The following is a 20,115-nucleotide window of genomic DNA, read 5'->3' on the forward strand; positions in this document are numbered from 1 at the left end:
AGCTGGAAATGGGGCGCTGCAGGGCTGGGAACCGACCCTGAGCTCGTCTTGCGTGGGGAGAGCCGAGTTCAGAGGGCGCGGGAGGCGGAGACGTGAAGTCAGAGCTGAGTGGGCGGAAAAGAGCCTGGGCTGAGGTGAGGCCCAGAAGCGGGTATTGACAGATGGAGCTGGCATCCGAGGAACACACTTGGGACGGAACACATTTTCGTAATGTCAGGCTGCTGCAACTTGTCCAATTCCTCTTGGTTTGTCTTTCGGAGGCAGCCCTAAGTCCCTCACTGCCTCACCACATTGCATTGCCTGATTACCTCAGGTCCGGGTGGTGCTCCGATTTCCTCTGTCCAACCCTGGGACTCCTTGCCTGTGGCTGCTACTCTTAATGAGAAACGATGTGACACAAGTAAAGGTGCCTGGCCACTTGGTCTACCGTGCAATGTCTCTATTAGGACTCTCAGCTCCTTTTGTTTAAAAAAAACCTTGAGTCTTGGTACAACGTGTTTGACTTCTTAAGGGCAAAGAAGGTGGGAGAAGGGGAAGGAAACTTCTAATCTTTGCTGCAACTCCAATAATGAAATGACTCTTGGTTTTTCCTTTATTTTAACAGACATGGCCACCAGTCACCCAGCAGGACACGTGCAACTGCCCCGAGCTGATGCCATACGTTCACGTCTCATTGATACTTTCTCTCTCATCGAGCATCTGCAAGGCTTGAGCCAAGCTGTGCCACGACACACTATCCGAGAGATACTTGGTCAGCATTCTGTTTCTTAACTAGCATAAATTTAAAACTCCCCTTCACACCCTCAAAAGAGTAGGAAGCAGAAAGACAATTTTAAGGATGAAAAATGCAGGGACGATTGGTTTGGTTGCTAGTTTGTAAATGATACCAAACTTGATAAATTAAGGGCTTTATAAGTAAAGCTTTTTGAACCCAGGAGATAGGACCCATGTTGCTCACTTTTAGGCCTAGGATAACTATTAGCTCTGGCTGATTTGGAAGTTTCTACCAAAGACCCTGAAAACTTTGAGGGTTGAATCTGTGCCTTTTCTCTTGGGCATTGACAGTGTTGGTCATAAGCAATGTATTAGCTCTTACTCCAAACTAATGTCAGTTGCTGTAAGAACAGCAAGGCAATCCCCTGCATTACAGGACCCGTTATGTAACCAGTATTCCTGCCCTGGTCCTACCTGCTCTCTGTATCACCCAGAGACTTCTCTTTATGTTTATCCACTGTGCCCTTTATTTTTTGGTATAGATCCTTCCGGTCAGAAGAAGCTTATGTTGGGAGATCAACACCAGCTTGTGCGCTTCTCCATAAAGCCTCGACATGTAGAACGTATTACACGTGGGCGGAGACTGATGAGCAGGCTTCATGTGCGCTACAGTCAGAGGCCACCTCTTTCCTTGTGGGCTGGATGGGTCCTTGAGTGTATCCTTTCATGCCCCTCGCTTTTATCCCATGCCTTTACTGTCTCTCTTGCCTCATCATCTGCCCGATGACTGACTTTCCCTTTTCCAAACTCCATTTTCTTCTCATCCTCACTGGTTCTATTCTTACCCTTATTATTTCACCTGTATAAAAAAGAATTCCACTCTGGATGTTTCCTTAAGAGAAAACAGGCCCTCTCTTCACAAACTTCATCATCTTTCTCATCTTTTTGAATACAATCGTACTGATGGTTGAAATAGGTGAGAACTGACATTAAATGAAAGAGGAAGTGGCTATGAGTCATTTTTCCTATAAATTGATCATTTTTCATTTCTCAATGTTACTTGAATTGTGATAAGGACACCTATATTGAGTCTCCTGGAGTATGATTTGTGCAACTGTTAAGACCTGGAAACATTTGGAGGGCTTTCAAAGAGTATGGTAGATACAAAGCAAGCTAGACACTGAAGAATATAATAGAGTTACACGAAACCGAAGATGGGAAGACCAGTTATATTTCTTGTGTCAGTTTAGTTTAATATTTGTTTGAATTAGCCTTTTGTATTAGAGGTATTGGTTGGTGCCTGTCAGTAACTGATATCACATTTACATTTTTTACAAGTATGTCAAATATTAAGTACAAATAAGAAAGCTCACAAAGTGTGTAAAGTTAGACACAACTAAAATATTGGATGGGCCAAAACATGACTTAAGAGTAAATGACTCTAGGGGCGCCTGGGTGGCGCAGTCGGTTAAGCGTCCGACTTCAGCCAGGTCACGATCTCGCGGTCCGTGAGTTCGAGCCCCGCGTCAGGCTCTGGGCTGATGGCTCGGAGCCTGGAGCCTGTTTCCGATTCTGTGTCTCCCTCTCTCTCTGCCTCTCCCCCGTTCATGCTCTGTCTCTCTCTGTCCCAAAAATAAAATAAAAAATGTTGAAAAAAAAAAATTTAAAAAAAAAAGAGTAAATGACTCTAAAATCAGTCCTAAATTATATGAAATGTATTAGAAGTAAAAGAACATCTGGAAAATCAGTGAGCTCATTTGATTATCACCTCAAACAGATTGCTCAGAAATGAAAAGGACAGTACTTACTTCCTTGTTTCATCCTCACTGTTTTGAGGAACTTTCCCATTTAAAAATCCTTTAATGGGGGCGCCTGGGTGGCTCAGTCGGTTGAGCGGCCAACTTCGGCTCAGGTCATGATCTCACGGTCAGTAAGTTCAAGCCCCGCATTGGGCTCTGTGCTGACAGCTCGGAGCCTGGAGCCTGTTTCAGATTCTGTGTCTCCCTCTCTCTGACCCTCCCCCGTTCATGCTCTGTCTCTCTCTGTCTCAAAAATAAATAAACGTTTAAAAAAAATTTTTTTTTAAATAAATAAAAAATAAAAATCCTTTAATGTAGGGGCACCTGGGTGGCTCAGTCGGTTGAGCATCTGACTTCAGCTCAGGTCATGATCTTGAGGTTAGTGAATTTGAGCCCTACATCAGGCTCTATGCTGACAGCTCAGAGCCTGGAGCCTGCTTCTGATTCTGTCTCCTCTCTGTGCTCCTCTGCTGCTCATGCTTTGTGTCTCTTGCTCTCTCAAAAAAAAAAAAAAAAAAAAAAGATATTTAAAAAAAATTTTTAAGTATTTTAATGCAATCAGGTCAAAGATATTTAAATATACAATACTTGATGTCATTGATCCACTACAGTATACTATATACTTTGAAGTATTTTATTTTCTCCCCATTGTGGTAAGAATTTTGAACTAAGTCACCCACATTTCCAATTTCTTTTACGATAACTGGCATGTATTTGTCTTGAGGGGTTAGGGATGTAGTCTTAAGCCTTGGAATAAAGTAAACAGCAATAAATGTACAGGATTTCCTAGATCTAATGGACAAATCAAAATAGAATACCGTTCTAGTTGGTAAAACAGCTGGATATGAAACATGATCACTGTGCCATAGGATAGGTAGGTTGCCTGAGTGGGAATTACCTGACAAGTTCAGGAAAATTGTATTAAGTACATTCTCATGATAGAAAGGCAGGAGGGATTTTGCAAAGGGAAAGAATTTGTGACTAACAGATTTCTTTGAACAGGCTAATTCATATGATAAACGTTAAGATTGTTTAGGCTTTAAAAAATTTTTTTCCAGATCACAGAGAATGTTGTTACAGATGGGGCAAAAAATCATAATTAACAAGCAGTTCTCTAGATGAAAGCTCCCCAATCTTTTTTGTCTTGTGATTTTGTCTCCCAGTTAGCTATAAACTTGAAAATCTCCCTAGGACTTTTGATCATTCCATTATTTGTGATGTAAAAACTTTTTTTAATATTTATTTCTTATTTTTGAAATCATGAACGAGGGAGGGGCAGAGAGAGGGGGAGACACAGAATCTGAAACAGGCTCCAGGCTCCAAGCTGTCAGCACAGAGCCTGACCCAGGGCTCAAACTCAAGAACCATGAGCAAACTCACAAACTGTGAGATGATGACCTGAGCTGAAGTCAGGGGCCTAACCGACTGAGCCACCCAGGCGCCCCTCAACTTGCTTCTTTTTATCACATGCAAATTGGGGCACCTGGGTGGCTCGGTCCGTTGGTTAAGCATCTGACTTCAGCTCAGGTCATTGTCTCATGGTTCATGAGTTTGAGCCCCGTGTTTGGCTCTGTGCTGACTGCTTGGGGCCTGGAGCCTGTTTTGGATTCTGTGTCTGCCACTCTCCAGCTCATGTGTATAAGCTCTCAAAAGTAAAAACTTAAAAAAAAAAGGAAGTTGAAGTAAAAATAATGCTTTAGACTAGCATATTATTCAATATTGTATTTTAATGTATATTATATAATTTAAAAAATTATGTTAGCTTATTTTCACTTTTGCCATTTTATAAGTGATTCGTGCTGTTTTTAAAGTAAATGTATGATTTCTTCATAAATGAATTTTTAAAAGCCATTATATATTGTTTGGTCCTGAATCAAATATGTTTATTTTACGTATTATGTTTTTAAATGTAATTTTTTGTTCCTTTTTATTTATTTATTTTAAAAAAAATTTTTTTTCAACGTTTATTTATTTTTGGGACAGAGAGAGACAGAGCATGAACGGGGGAGGGACAGAGAGAGAGGGAGACACAGAATCGGAAACAGGTTTCAGGCTCTGAGCCATCAGCCCAGAGCCTGACGCGGGGCTCGAACTCACGGACCGTGAGATCGTGACCTGGCTGAAGTCGGACGCTTAACCGACTGCGCCACCCAGGCGCCCCTTTTGTTCCTTTTTAAAAATTGAGATATACTTGACGTATTTCATTATATTAATTGCATAATAATAATTATGTATTATATGTTAAGTACATGTTAAGGTGTAGGTGTAAATTTAATTACAAATTAGGGTGTAAAAATTAGAAAAAAATCTACTTTCACAGTGATATTGGTAATTCTACTTTTCATTTTAAACATCAATTTGGCTTATTTTTTTAATTTTCACATTTTGTTTCCAAATGATGAGAGGGAGAAAAGTAAGAAGATTTGACTCATTTGCAATCCGTTTTCTGAAAATAACACATTGCAAGTGTGAATAGTCTATTTCTAACAAAAAAAATTTGTGTATAATGTCATTATAATGTCTTACATTGAGTTTGAAGTTCTAGAGATATCTTGTACTATATATAAGAATAATTCTGCAAGTTTATCTCAACATGATCTTCATCAGTTTCTATAAACTGCATTCATCTGATCAAAAACTTTATATAGCATTAGTGTTCCTTGCTTCATTGTGGATATAATGAGCCAAATCTTTTTTCTTTCCTGCCCCCATCATTTTTTAAAGAAAATATATAAGGGGCCCCTGGGTGTCTCAGTTGGTTAAGCATCTGACTTGTGGTTTCAGGTCAGGTCATGATCTCATGTGTTCATGAGCTCGAGCCCCTCATTGGGCTCTTTGCTGACAGTGTGGAGCCTGCTTGGAATTTTCTCTCTCTTCCTCTTTCTCTGCTCCTCCCCAACTTGTGCTCTCTCTCTCTCTCTCCCTCTCAAAATAAGTAAACATTTTTAAAAAATATTTAATAAAACACATGATTTGTCCACAAATGAATTCATTTAGTTATTTTTAAAAATTTTTAATGTTTGTATTTATTTTTGAAAGCAAGAGTGAGCAGGGGTGAGGTGGAGAGAGGGGGACAGGGTGTCTGAAGCAGACTCTGTGCTGATAGCAGAGAGCCTGATGGGGTGCTAAAATTCCCAAACCATGAGATCATGACCTGAGCCAAAGTTGAAGTTGGATGCTTAACTGACTAAGCCATATCAGTTATTTTGGCATGGGAATGAAATATATTTTATGTATTATATGTTTTTAAATTTAATATTATGGATATAACCAGACAAAAAAACAGTAGCAATTTCAAGTTGTTTAAGTGTCAAAATCTACACAGCAGTTTATGTTGTTCAGAGTGACTAAGTAGGTTCTTCTAATCTCCATTAACAGCCATGATATCAGTCATAGTGCATTTGGAGGCTCTTAGATTGTTCCATTTCAAAGGGAAATGTATCAAATTATTATTTAGCTTTTTTTTTAAGTTTATTATTTTGAGAGGGAGAGAGCATGTGCATGCAAGTGGGGGAGGGGCAGAGAGAGAAAGTGAGAGAGAGACTCCCAAGCAGGCTCCCCACTGTCATTGCAGAGCCCAATGTAGGGCTCGAACTCATGAACCATGAGATCATGACCTAGACCAAAATCAGAGTCAGACACTTAACCAACTGAGCCACCCATGTGCCTCCCAAATTATTATTTAGCTTTTAAGCCCATTTTTATTTCATTGTGTTTTTTTTTCCTACAGCATGGTATACATCTATTAAATACATAAAAAGGGGCGCCTGGGTGGCGCAGTCGGTTAAGCGTCCGACTTCAGCCAGGTCACGATCTCGCGGTCCGTGAGTTCGAGCCCCGCATCAGGCTCTGGGCTGACGGCTCGGAGCCTGGAGCCTGTTTCTGATTCTGTGTCTCCCTCTCTCTCTCTGCCCCTCCCCCGTTCATGCTCTGTCTCTCTCTGTCCCAAAAATAAATAAAAAACGTTGAAAAAAAAATACATAAAAAAAATAGAGGGCTGAAAGATAAAGGTGATGTTGAAGTATAGCAATTAGCAAACAGGATTCTAAAGAGAAAGTATAGGATTTAATTTGCTTTGCTGAACAAAATCAGCTTTAGAGAAGAATGGGAAAGTTTTAAAAGCTAACAAATATAGAACCAAAAATTTTCTTATTGTAAAGTATTTTTTAATGTTTATCTATTTTGAGAGAGAGAGTGAGTGAGTGAGTGGGGGAAAGGCAGAGAGAGAGAGAATCCCAAGCAGCCTCTGAGCTGCCAGCACAGAGCCCAATGTGGGACTTGATCTCACGAACTTCAAGATCATGACCTGAGCAGAAACCAAGAGTCAGACACTTTACCAACTGAGCCACCCAGGTGCCCCTCAAAAAACTTTTTTATTATAACTCACTATGGATCTGGCTTCTTGTTTCTACTTCCCTTACCAAGCACTTTACATATCATGGCCCTACATTTTCATTCTGTTCTCAAGACCCATTGCTTCTTTGTGAAGTTTGGGACCGGGGTACCAGTATAGCAGACAGTGTTGGTGGTAGTGAAAAAAGTAATCCCTTGGTGTTTCTGTGACCCCAGAGTGGGAAGGTAGTGACTTGCAGCTGTTAGACATATCAATACCAGCAGGAGATGAGTTGTAGCTATTTTTCACGGTCAGTTCTGACCTCCCCTATATTTCACAGGTTGAAAAAATATTGGTGTTAAGAAGAGAAACAAAGTGGCTCAGTTGGTTGAGTGTCCAACTTTTGATTTTGGCTCACGTCATGATCCCAGAGTCATGGGACTGAGCCCTGTGTCAGCCTCTGCACTGAGTGTGGAGGTGTGGAGCCTGCTTACGATTCTCTCTCTTACCCTGCCCTTCTCCCTCACCTGCACACTCTCTCTAAAAAAAAAAAAAAGAAAAAAAAAGAAAAATGAAAAATAAAACAGCAGTGGGCACAACTATAGTTTATAATAGTTTCTGATCTGATCATTCTATATTATTCAGCCTCCCAGTTCCTTAACCTTTATTTGTCTTTCACTCTACTCTCACAGAATTGCTTGAATCCTCAAATACCAAACTGTGGTCACTGAAGCTGAGTCTGGAGGTGGCAGCTTGGTTCATCTTGCTTATTTTCATCTTGGAGATCCTTCTTATGTGGATATCCAGCTTTTTCCTCTTCTGGAAGAATGCTTGGAATGTGTTTGACTTTGTTGTCACCATATTGGTAAGGATAGGTATCCTGAGGAATAGTGTGGTGGGTTGAGGAATAAGCCTAGGTCAATCAAAATGACAAGAAAAGTTAATTAGATCACAAGACGAATTTCATTATTTTGATTTTTTTTCTAAAACTAAAGTCAGTCATTGCAGGAGTTGTTGGTATTAGAAGCAAGACAGAATCAAACCGCAACATTAACCCCAACAATAACATCTGCCTGTTACTAAGCACTTATCAAGTGCCAGGCACTGTTGTGTTTTACATGTATTTTCTCAGTTGAGCTCCACAGCAACCCAATGAGATAAACATTATATTAATCCCCTTTTTATGTTTGAGCAAATTGAAGTGCAGAGTTTAAGTAATTTAGTACAAGAAGTCTGAATAGGAAACAGTCCCCAGAAAATGCTATTCAAGGGATAATGCCCAAGGAACTATGAAGAAGATGAGATAAAGAAGGGGTAACTGTGCATGGGTGCTTTGGGGTATATTGTACTCATAATCTATGTGTTTCCTACAGTCCCTGCTTCCTGAGGTTGTGGTGCTGGTAGGGGTAACAGGCCAGTCTGTGTGGCTCCAGTTGCTAAGGATATGCCGGGTGCTAAGATCTCTCAAACTCTTTGCACGATTCCGTCAAATTCGAGTCATTATTTTGGCCCTGGTGAGGGCCCTCAAGGTGATTTGAGTGTTGCAGCTAAACCAAGTGGGCAGGGTGGGTAAACATGGGAGTTTAACATAAAACAAGTCTGGGTGTGTCAGAGAAGGCAATGAAAGACCCTATGAAATATCATTGGATGAGAAAGGGCTGGGGAAAGCTGCTGTGGGCTAGAGATAACTGGGCTTGGGAGTGGAAGTGAGGGTTTTGGTGGGAGTTTGCCAGGGTGGGCTTGACTCTGCTGTAGGTAGAATCAGCCTAGTCTGGCTCAGTGCTGACTTGAGGTCATGACCTCTAGAGTATGACCTTCCTCTTGATGTTGCTGCTCATCTTCTTCTACATTTTTGCTGTGACTGGTGTCTACTTCTTTGAGGACTACACCCGTTCAACTCGCCAGGACCTGGAGTACCACATGTTCTTCTCGTAGGCAGGACTGGGGGAATCCCGGGTGGGGGGAGATAATTTGGGCAAGAAACTGGGAACCTAGTCCAAAGTAAGTAATACAAAAAATATAGTCTATTTTAAGAAACTGGAATAGATCATAGTAAGGAGAAGGAAAGAGACAGCAAAAGAATAGTGAGTGGTATTAGCTCTGATTTTGAGGATAGGGTGACTAGTTCCAGGTTTGCTCTGGGTTTTGAAATTTAAACATACCCTCATCAGCCATCTTTAAATAGCAGTATATTTTAGTGATTAAGCTCTGGTTTCTAGGCCTCAGTTACCTCTTCTGAAAAATGAGAATAATTGTAGCACTACCTTATAGCATAAGACTGAGGGATAAAAGTAATGCATCTTTGCACTTAGAATGGATTTTAACACAATAAGTGATCAACACCTGTTACTATGACTCTCAAACACGTCACTGGTTTTACCCCAAAGTCTCAGTATGGGCATTACACATGCACACACCTATACACATTCAAAAGTAAAATCCTGACAAGATCTTTGTCTAGAGAACACCGACTGCTAGTAGAAAATCAACTGGATTTAGATGAGATAGTTACGTATGAACCGGAATCCAATCTTGCCAGCACCTCTTAGGTCTCAGGCTAATAGGTAGCTTTGTAAGAGTATTAAGTTAGGGAAGTCCTAAATATTCATCCTATTTAGGCCCTGATATTTTCTTTTTTTTTTTTTAATTTTTTTTTTCAACTTTTTTTTTATTTATTTATTTTTGGGACAGAGAGACAGAGCATGAACGGGGGAGGGGCAGAGAGAGAGAGAGACACAGAATTGGAAACAGGCTCCAGGCTCCGAGCCATCAGCCCAGAGCCTGACGCGGGGCTCGAACTCACGGACCGCGAGATCGTGACCTGGCTGAAGTCGGACGCTTAACCGACTGAGCCACCCAGGCGCCCCTAGGCCCTGATATTTTCAATAAGTTGTATTATGGAGAACTAGGAAGGAAAGAAGGAAAATTTATATACCTTCCTGAGACCTTTTATGACATATTCATTATTATTAATTATTTGGGATCACGTGTTTATGTCACATATCTATCTGTTTACCTAAGAATCACTTCATACCAGAGAACTAAATAGGAATGATGTTTGCCAAATTTTGAAGTGATCTTTTAGGTGAAGGCCATAGAACCGTGAAAAACTATGTTACAAAAGAGATATGTAGTTGGTGATTTATTCAATTTTTTAAAATTCAGCCAGTACCTATTTATTGAGCACCTACTATGTTGTAGGCACTAATGGAATAGTGAGAGATATTCTTGGATTATTCATGATAAAGGAAAACCTAATAAAACAACCCTGACTGAAGAATGATTAGCTAAAAAATTGATAGAAAAGAAGCTGAAGTCAGAGCAAACTACAAAGAAATGTTCTTATGTTGCTTTAAGAGTAGGAAAGATACCATATCTGAGAGATTTAGATCTCTGTTCTGTCTGTACCCACAACTCCTTTTTCTTTAGGGACCTTCTGAATTCCCTGGTGACAGTATTCATCCTCTTCACCATGGACCATTGGTATGCATTGCTTCAGGATACCTGGAAGGTGCCTGAAGTCAGCCGTACCTTCAGCAGCATCTATGTCATCCTTTGGTTGTTACTTGGTTCCATTATCTTTCGAAATATCATAGTAGCCATGATGGGTAAGCACAAAAGAGGTGAAACTTGGTTGAGAGGGGTAGTTGGGAATAAATTAGGGTGAAAACTAGAATTGGTAAATTATGTATAGAGAGAACCTGAGGTAGCAAGAAGGCTTGGGGCCTGGAATGGATATTTCACTTGGTTTCTCCCCACCCAAGCCCTCTCCTCAGGTCTATTCACCACTGTCTCCCAACTTCTAATGGCCCTTTCGGGCAGTTACTAACTTCCAGAATATCAGGAATGAGCTGAACGAGGAGATGACACATTTGGAAGTTCAACATAAAGCTGACATATTCAAGCGGCAGATTATCCAGAGGTCTGCTTTCCCATTTTCAAACCCAAGTTTAGTTCTGAAGAGTATCCTGACCTCATTCCCTGTTTCTACTCCTTGGCTTTGACCCCATTTTTCCCTTTGTGACAGAAGATTTACCCCAGGGTTAGAATTCCCCGCCTCTAGAACATTGCCTGATTCTTTATTCACCATTGGGACTTCCCCATTCATTTTTACCTTTTTACTACAATCTGTTCTCCTCCCTCAGTTTTCTTCACTTTATGATCTGAATTCTTTTCTTTTTTCCATACTATGCTCCTGCACCAGTATAATTCTCTTCACTGTTCTGTGTTTTTTGCTCTGCAGGAGACAAAACCTGTCCCCTGAGGCACTGAGGTCAAGCCTTAGCAAAATGGATGCCAGGTCAGGAGAGTTTGTGTGAACCGAGATGGACACACAAGCAGGGAGAGGGTAGAAAATCAAAGATAAAGATTGACTTTGAGAGATAATCCATTTATTCAATAACTACTTATTGTAGTGAGTTGAATGGTAGTCCCCAAAAAGAAATTCCCATGGCCTAACCCCCTGGAACCTGTGAACATGACTTTATTTGGAAAAAGGGTCTTTGCAGATGCAGTTAAGGATCTTGAGATGTGATCATCCTGGATTATCCAGGTAGGCCCTAAATGCAGTGACAGGGGCCCTTATAAGAGACAGAAGAGAAGAGGAGAAGGAGATGTGAAGATGGAGATGGAAATCAGAGTGATGCAACACAAGCCAAAGGAAGCCAGTGAATGCCAGGCAACTGCCAGAAGCTAGAGCAAGCAATGAGCCTTCTCCCCTAGAGCTTCCAGAGGGAGTATGGCCCTGCAGACACCTTAATTTCAGACTTCTGGCTTCCAGAATTGTGAGAGAATACATGTCTGTTATTTTAAGCTACCAAGTTTGTAGTAATTTGTTGCAGCAGCCATAGGAAACTTACACAAGTACCTTCTGTGAAACAGATCTTATTCTAGACTGTGAGTGTTCAGCAGTGGACAAGAGAGCAGAAGGAGAAATAAGAAACTCATTAATCCATTCAAGACATAATTATTGATGTAAACATTTTTTTTTATTAAGTAATCTCTGAATCTAACATGTGTCTTGAACTCACAACCCCGATATCAAGAGTCATGGGCTCTACTGACTGAGCCAGCCAGGTGCCCCAAGAAATAATTATTGAATATTTATTAGGTGTTTGGGATATATCAGTGAACAAAATAGACAATAATGCCTATTCTCATGGAGCTTACATATGAGCAGGGGGAAAGAGATAATAAACAATGAATATATAAAATAAGTAGACTACTATATTAAAATATAAGCATTGTGAAAAAATAAAAATAAAATTAAAATAGGTTAAGGGAGATTGGAATATAGAGTGGAGGTTGCATATGGGTTATAATTTTGAACAAGGTAGTCATGATGGCCTCATTGAAAAAGTAATGACTGAACAAAGACTTGGAGACGAGGGGATTACTGTGTGGATATCTATGGAAAGAATGTTATAGGCAGAAAGAACAGCTAGTACAAAGGCCCTAAGCCAGAAGCATTCCCAGTGTGTTTGAGAAACAGCAAAGAAACCACTGTGACCAGGGGGGGATATTGATAGATTATGAGGTCAGAGAGATCACGGAGACCTGATCCTGTAGGGCTGTGAGGGCCATTGCAGGGACTTAGGCTTTGACTCTAAGTGAAATGGGGAGCAGAGCCATAACATGAAATGACATTTAAGAAGGATCATTCTGGTTGCTGTGTTGATGATGTGCTATAGGAGAACAAGGCGAAAGAGCAATGACAAGTTAGAAGGCTGTGAAGCTATCCAGGCAAGAGGTGATGATGGCTCAGACCAGAGTGCTACCAATGAGAAAAGATACATTTTTAAGGTAGAATCAACAGGATTTCTTGATGGATTGGATGGGGTATAAAAGAAGTGTTAAGAAAGACTCCAAAGTTTTGGCCAGAGCAGCCAGAAGGATGGATTAGCTGAGATGAGGAAGGCTGTGAGTTGAAGAGGTTTGATGGGCAAAGAGTTCAGTTTGGGTTGAACTTGAGATGTCTGTTAGACTTGCAAGTGATGGTATGTGAGTAAAAGTTGTACATACAAGTCTGGACCAAGGAGTGAAGTCTGGACTAGAGGTTTAAATTCACATTTAGAAGACATTTAAACTCAGGAGAAGAGAGCACTAAAGGAGTGACTGTAGATGAGGAAGATAAAAAGGCCAAGAGCTGAACCTCGGGACCTCTCAAGAGATAGAATTGAGGGGGCAAAGCTATAGTTGTGGTGTAACAGGCATAGAACTGTAGAGTGAGGAGCTAAAATGTGGCAAAATAAGGTGGGACATGAAATGTAGAAACCTGAGTAAAATGGAGCACAGAAGCTATGTGGTGAGGGGCAGTAATAGGGATATACCACATGGAATAATTGAAGTTGGAAGTGCTTACAAGCTCAAATTTTGGGAGCAATTTGGCCTTCATTGCCTTAAATCCCACCTTTAGGGGATGGCAAGAGCCAAGGCCAGAATAATGATTCAACTTGCTGTATCTCATAAAGGTATTTAAAGCAATAAAATTTCTCCTTTCACTTATAGAGATGCCAGTCAACAAAGGGAATCTTTGGAGTTATCAACAGCTTTTGAAGAAGAGTCTAAACACAGTGCTGATGAAGAGGGTTCAAGGGCATCTATATCGAAAACAAAAGAGTCCTTGTCAAAAATGAAAAAGTCCGCCTCTTCTTCCTCCTCTTCCTCCTCCTCCTCCTCCTCTTATTCTTCCTCCTCGTCTTCATCTTCCCTCGATTCCTCCTCTTCTTCTGACTCCAGATATTTAGACTCCATTGGTAAGCAGAGGGTTTCTTCCATTTGAATTCAGACTTCTCCAGAGACATGCCATTCTTAATAGGACGTCTCCCACTATATCTACTTCCCAGTTTTCTCCACTAGTCTGACTTTGTGGTCTTAATTGCTTTCTTTGTGCTTTCTTTCATTTCCCCTGTACTTCTGCTTCACTTTGGATAAGTGTGACTGTGGCTGTCTTTGCTTATTGTAAAAAGTGGTCTCTTAGGGATGTACTCTTTTCCCTCTTTGCTTCCTGTTTACTCTTTCATCCCTGCTTTTCCCCCACACCATAGGATCTTTTAGCTCTTACCCAACTTCCACAGACTTATATTTGTTTTTAAGAACCATTCCTCCCTCCAGGTCAGTTGGACTGGGAGACTCATGTGCACCAGAATCTGCCTGGGTTAATGGAAATGGATCAGGATGATCGTGTTGTTTGGCCTAGAGACTCACTCTTCCGATATTTTGAGTTGCTAGAAAAGCTTCAGTACAACCTAGAGGAGCGTAAACGGTTGCAGGAGTTTGCAGGTATGGATTTAGGGCAGTCATGGGGACCAGGGGTTAAGTACATTGGAGTAGCATATATAACTGGGGAGAAGGAGGAGGGTGTGCACTATTTTGGCATTTCAGCCTCTGAATTTCCACCTCAGACTTAAAAAGGCAAATCCTTGGTTTGGTGTGTCACCTCCTTATGTCCTTATTTCTTAGAATCCAGAGAGAACCTGAGAGCTCTGCTTCTCCAGTAGGGAAAATCTAAATCCTATAAGGTCTGACAGCTTGTTTCCCATGAGGAACGTGTCTAAATGCAGTTGTTGGGTATTAGGATAAGGTGGGCTCTTGCTCGATTTGTGCAGTCCACTCCTTTTTGCAAGCATCTCTTCTCTTTGAAGGGCATGTTTCAGACCTAAGCAGTAGGGCCTCAGGCCCAAGTTGGATAGCTGTGGGGATTAGAGAGCAGATAGCTCACAAGTACCCCACTCTCCCCAACCCCCAAAAGAGGTTTATGAATTACAGGCTTTTCCTTTCAGCTTGTTCTAGTGTCAGCCCAGGCAGAGAGAAGTATGTATGTTAAACAGCAGAATTAATTTAAGCAGAAAATTGCTTGCTCAAAATTATTTTCCCTAAATTTCTCCCTTGCAATTTTACCACATAGAGATGAATTTTGAGTTAATAAATTCTCCTTCTAAAAATACAAAAACTGGAAGAGTTAGGGGCCATTTTTTACCATTTGATATGGATTAGTGGTGTCTTCCTCATACCATTGAGTTGAAATCAACTCAATGTGAAAATAACAATGAGGGAAGAGGAATGGGTTTGTGGTGGGTACACAAGGGCAATAAGAGGAATTTATTACATTGGAACATGGAATTTAGAGCAGGATGTCAAAGACAGGCTTTGCCTAGTTCAAAATGTTGCCTAAGGTTAATCCTGCTCTTTCGAGTTGTCCTCAGCCCTGCCTTCCCACTTGTTCTCTTGTTCTCTGGGAAAAGGAGAAGAAGGAGCAAAGTAGCTTCTTTAATCTGGATTAATTCATCTATGGCAAAGGGTACAGACTCATAGGGCTTACTATAAGTAAAGATTAGTGAAGATTTGTGTGGGAAAAGCAGGGTTTTCAAACATTTGTATGTCCTGAATATTTTTAGCTTTTCAGCCTCACAGTCTTTTTCTTTACAGTGCAGGCACTGATGAACTTTGAAGACAAATAAAGCTAACAGTGGATGGCTTCGATTTCTTTGGCAAAAGTTAATGAAAGAAATAGTTGGGAATGGAGAATTCTGAGTATAAATGTCTAATAAATACTGTTGATAACTGCTTAGTGGTCTGTCTCTGAGACATTGGGGATACTGAAATGTATAAAGTTAGGTGGGGCCCATGGTCCTTGGCTTTTTACTCTTTCCATAGCTCCCTGAATCTCATGTTTTTCCTTTTCTTTTTAAAATTAAATTAAAAAAATTATAAACGATTATTTTGAGAGCAAGAGAGACAGAGAGAGAGAGAGAGAGAGAGAGAGAGAGAGAAAATACACATGCACATGGGTGCATGTGTGAGCAGGAGAGGGGCAGAGAGAGAATCCCAAGCAGGCTCCACCCTGTCAGCACAGAGTCCCTCATGGGGCTTGATGTCATGAACTGGGAGATCATGACCTGAGCCAAAATCAACAGTTGGACACTTAACCAACTTAGCCACCAGGCACCTCGATCTCACTGGTTTTTGTTTTTGTTTTTGTTTTTGTTTTTTACTTTGTCATTGCAGCCCACACCGTTCCTGCAACCTTTACTTCCTGATAGAGTCCTATTTTATCCTCTCCCTCCCTGATGTGTACAGGCCTCTGGGAGTAGGAGGGTAAAGAGATCCCAGGAGCTGTAGTGTAACTGAGAACTATTTTTTCATTGCCTGTTCTATGAACATTGCTTCTCCTATGCAACATTAAAATGTTTTGAAATAGTTCTCTAATTTTTTTAATGTTTATTTATTTTTGTGAGAGAGAGAGAGAGAGAGACAGAGGGCAAGCAGGGGAGGGGCAGGGAGATGGGGAGACAGAATCTGAAGCAGGATCCAGGTTCTGAACTGTCAGCACAGAACTCAACACAGGGCTTGAACTCATGAACCATGAGATCATGACCTGAGCCGAAATAAGATGCTCAACTGACCTAGACCACCCCCCTTTTTAAAATTTAAATCCAAGTTAGTTAACATATAGTGTAATAATAATTTCAGGAATAGAATTTAGTGATTCATCACTTACATATAGCACCCAGTGCTCATTCCAACAAGTGTCCTCCTTAATGCCCCTTACCTCTTTAGCCTTTCCCTGCACCCAACACCCTGCCAGCAACCCTCAGTTGGTTCTCTGTATTTAAGAGTTTCCTATGGGTTGTCTCCCTCTCTGTACTATTTTTGCTTCCCTTTCCTTATTTCATGTTTTATATCTTAAATTCCACATATGAGTGAAATCATATGATATTTGTCTTTTTCTGACTTATTTCACTTAGCATAATATCCTCCAGTTCCATCCACGTTGTTGCAAATGGCAAGATTTCATTCTTTTCGACTGCCAAGTAATATTCCATTATATATATATATATATATATATATGCACATACACACACACACACAAAATATACAGATATATATGTATGTGATCCGTTCATCTGCTGATGAATATTTGGGCTCTTTCCATACTTTGGCTATGGTCAATAGTGATGCTATAAACATTGGGATTCATGTGCCCCTTTGAATCAGCATTTCTCTATCCTTTGGATAAATACCTAGTAGTGCAATTGCTGGGTCATAGGGTAGTTCTATTTTTAATTTTTTAAAAGTATTTTTAGTATTTTAAGTTACTTTATTTTGAGAGAGACAGGGTGATTGGAGGAGGGACAGAGAGAGAGGGAGGCAAAGAGGCTCCCAAGCAGGCTCTGTGCCACAAGCATAGAGCCCAATGTGGGGCTTGAACCCATAAACTGTGAAGTCATAACCTGAGCCAAAACCCAGAGTTGGACACTTAACCTCCTGAGCCACCTAGGCGCCCCTCTATTTTTAATTTTTTGAGGAACCTCCGTATTGTTTTCCAGAGTGGCTTTTCCACCAGAGTGGTGTTTCCCACCAGCAGTGCAAAAGGATTCCTCTTACTCCACATCCTCACCAATATCTGTTGTTGCCTGAGTTGTTAATTTTAGCCACTCTGACAGGTGTGAAGTGGTGTCTCGTTGTGGTTTTGATTTGTATTTTCCTGATAATGAGTCATGTTGAGCATTTTTTCATGTGTCTATTGGCCATCTGGATGTCTTCTTTGGAGAAGTGTCTATTCATGTATTTTGCCCGTTTCTTCACTGGATTATTTGTTTTTTGGGTGTTGAATTTGATAAGTTCTTTATAGGTTTTGTATACTAACCCTTTATTTGATACATCATTTGCAAAAATCTCCCATTCCGTTGGTTGCCTTTTAGTTTTGTTGATTGTTTCCTTTGCTGTGCAGAAGCTTTTTATCTTGATGAGGTCTCACTAATTCATTTTTGCTTTTGTTTCCCTTGCCTCTGGAGACATGTCAAGTAAGAATTTGCTGTGGCCAAGTTCAAAGAAGTTGTTGCCTATTTTCTCTAAGATTTTGATTGCTTCCTGTCTTAGGTTTATGTCTTTCATCCATTTTGAGTTTATTTTTGTGTATGGTATAAGAAAGTGGTCCAGGTTCATTCTTTTTAAAAATTTTTTTCAACGTTTTTTATTTATTTTTGGGACAGAGAGAGACAGAGCATGAACGGGGGAGGGGCAGAGAGAGAGGGAGACACAGAATCGGAAACAGGCTCCAGGCTCCGAGCCATCAGCCCAGAGCCTGATGCGGGGCTCAAACTCATGGACCGCGAGATCGTGACCTGGCTGAAGTCGGACGCTTAACCGACTGTGCCACCCAGGCGCCCCCAGGTTCATTCTTCTGCAGGTCACAGTCCAGTTTTCCCAGCACCATTTGCTGAAGAGACTTTCCTTTTTCTATTGGATATTCTTTCCTGCTTTGTCAAAGATTAGTTGGCCATATGTTTGTGGGTCCATTTCTGGGTTGTCTATTCTGTTCATTGATCTATGTGTCTGTTCTTGTGCCAGTACCATACTGTCTTGATGATTAAAGCTTTATAACACATCTTGAAGTCTGGAATTGTGCTGCTTCCAGCTTTGGTCTTCTTTTTAAGAAAGCAAATAGCTTTGGCTATTCGAGGTCTTTTCTGGTTCCATACAAGTTTTAGGATTGTTTGTTCTAGCTCTGTGAAGGATGATGGTGTTATTTTGATAGGGTTGTTGCACCATTAATTTTAATCAAACATCATTTTCACCTGTTTCTGAGCCAAAAGAGGGTCCTTTTATTCCATGTCATTCTATTTCCTTGCCATTGCTCCGGGCAGTGATTCCACTCCACTAAGTGTCCAGTAGGTTTTTTGTGTTAGAAGAGACCTCACAAGTAATTTATGTTCCATCAAAGCAGAAACACCTTTTCTTTTTTTTTTTATGTTTTATTTATTTTTGACAGAGAAAATGTGAGCATGGGAGGGGCAGAGTGAGAGGGAGACAGAGAGAGGTTCCAAACCAGGCTCTATGCTGACAGCAGAGAGCCCATACGGGCTCAAACTCATGAACCGTGAGATCATGACCTGAGCCAAAGTCAGACACACAGCCACTACTGAGCCACCCAGGTGCCCCAAAGCAGGAACACTATTTAGAACATCACTGAAAGGGGGATATCCAACTGATGCTTAATGTTTCTAGTTATTGGGGATTTATTATCTAGAAGGAATCCCATGCCACTGTAGGATGACTTAAGCCTTCAGAAATGTTTGTTACTAAAAATTCTATCATTTATTGAGTGTTTAACATGTATGAGGATATATATTTATACATAAACACTGACTTGTACACTTTAAAATGATGAATTTTTGGGGCGCCTGGGTGGCGCAGTCGGTTAAGCGTCCGACTTCAGCCAGGTCACGATCTCACGGTCTGTGAGTTCGAGCCCCGCGTCAGGCTCTGGGCTGATGGCTCAGAGCCTGGAGCCTGTTTCCGATTCTGTGTCTCCCTCTCTCTCTGTCCCTCCCCCGTTCATGCTCTGTCTATCTCTGTCCCAAAAAATAAAATAAACGTTGAAAAAAAAAAATTTAAAAAAAAAATAAAATGATGAATTTTTTTGGAGAGAGAATGCATGAGTAAGGAGGGGCAGAGAGAGACGGGGACAGAAGATCCAAAGCGAGCTGCTGACAGCAGACAGCCCAATGCAGGCTCAAACTCACAAACCATGAGTTCATGGCCTGAGCAGAGATCAAGAGTCAGACGCTTAACTGACTGAGCCATCCAGGCACCCCATGCCCTATTTCTTATGATAGGAATTTTATTACAATATTATATATTGAAATTTATCTTAACATTTTGGGGGCACTGGGTGGCTTAATTAGTTAAGTGTCTGACTCTTGATCTCCGCTCAGGCCATGATCTCACCTGAGATTGAGTCCTGCATCAGACTCCGCACTGAGTATGGAGTCTGCTTGAAATTCTCTTCCTTCCTCTCCCTCTGCCCCTCCCCTGCTTGCACACTCTCTCTCAAAAAACAAAATAAAAAATACATTTAAAAAATAATAAAATAGGGGTGCCTGGGTGGCTCAGTCAGTTGAGCGTCCTACTTCAGCTCAGGTCATGATCTCGCGGTCTGTGAGTTCAAGCCCCATGTTGGTCTCTGTGCTGACAGCTCAGAGCCTGGAGCCTGCTTTGGATTCTGTGTCTCCATCTCTCTCTGCCCCTGCCCCGCTCATGCTCTGTCTCTCTCTGTGTCAAAAATAAACATTAAAAAAATAACTTAAGGGGGCGCCTGGGTGGCGCAGTCGGTTAAGCGTCCGACTTCAGCCAGGTCACGATCTCGCGGTCCGTGAGTTCGAGCCCCGCGTCAGGCTCTGGGCTGATGGCTCGGAGCCTGGAGCCTGTTTCCGATTCTGTGTCTCCCTCTCTCTCTCTGCCCCTCCCCCATTCATGCTCTGTCTC

General features: G+C 41.2%; 1 protein-coding gene across 1 annotated transcript; it reads left to right on the forward strand.

The window, feature by feature from the left end:
* The first annotated feature begins 140 nt into the window (after positions 1 to 140).
* On the forward strand, positions 141 to 15,411 carry CATSPER2 (cation channel sperm associated 2). The gene is given in 14 exon segments (XM_058737918.1): positions 141 to 337; positions 339 to 406; positions 605 to 751; positions 1,257 to 1,430; positions 1,622 to 1,690; positions 7,539 to 7,711; positions 8,220 to 8,375; positions 8,653 to 8,777; positions 10,276 to 10,454; positions 10,669 to 10,768; positions 11,090 to 11,146; positions 13,354 to 13,601; positions 13,960 to 14,127; positions 15,274 to 15,411. Coding segments are annotated over 14 exon segments (1,872 nt in total). The 5' UTR covers positions 141 to 161; the 3' UTR covers positions 15,306 to 15,411.
* Positions 15,412 to 20,115: the final 4,704 nt, after the last annotated feature.

The sequence above is a fragment of the Neofelis nebulosa genome, chromosome 7 (assembly GCF_028018385.1).
Source record: "Neofelis nebulosa isolate mNeoNeb1 chromosome 7, mNeoNeb1.pri, whole genome shotgun sequence".
Lineage (NCBI taxonomy): Eukaryota > Metazoa > Chordata > Mammalia > Carnivora > Felidae > Neofelis > Neofelis nebulosa.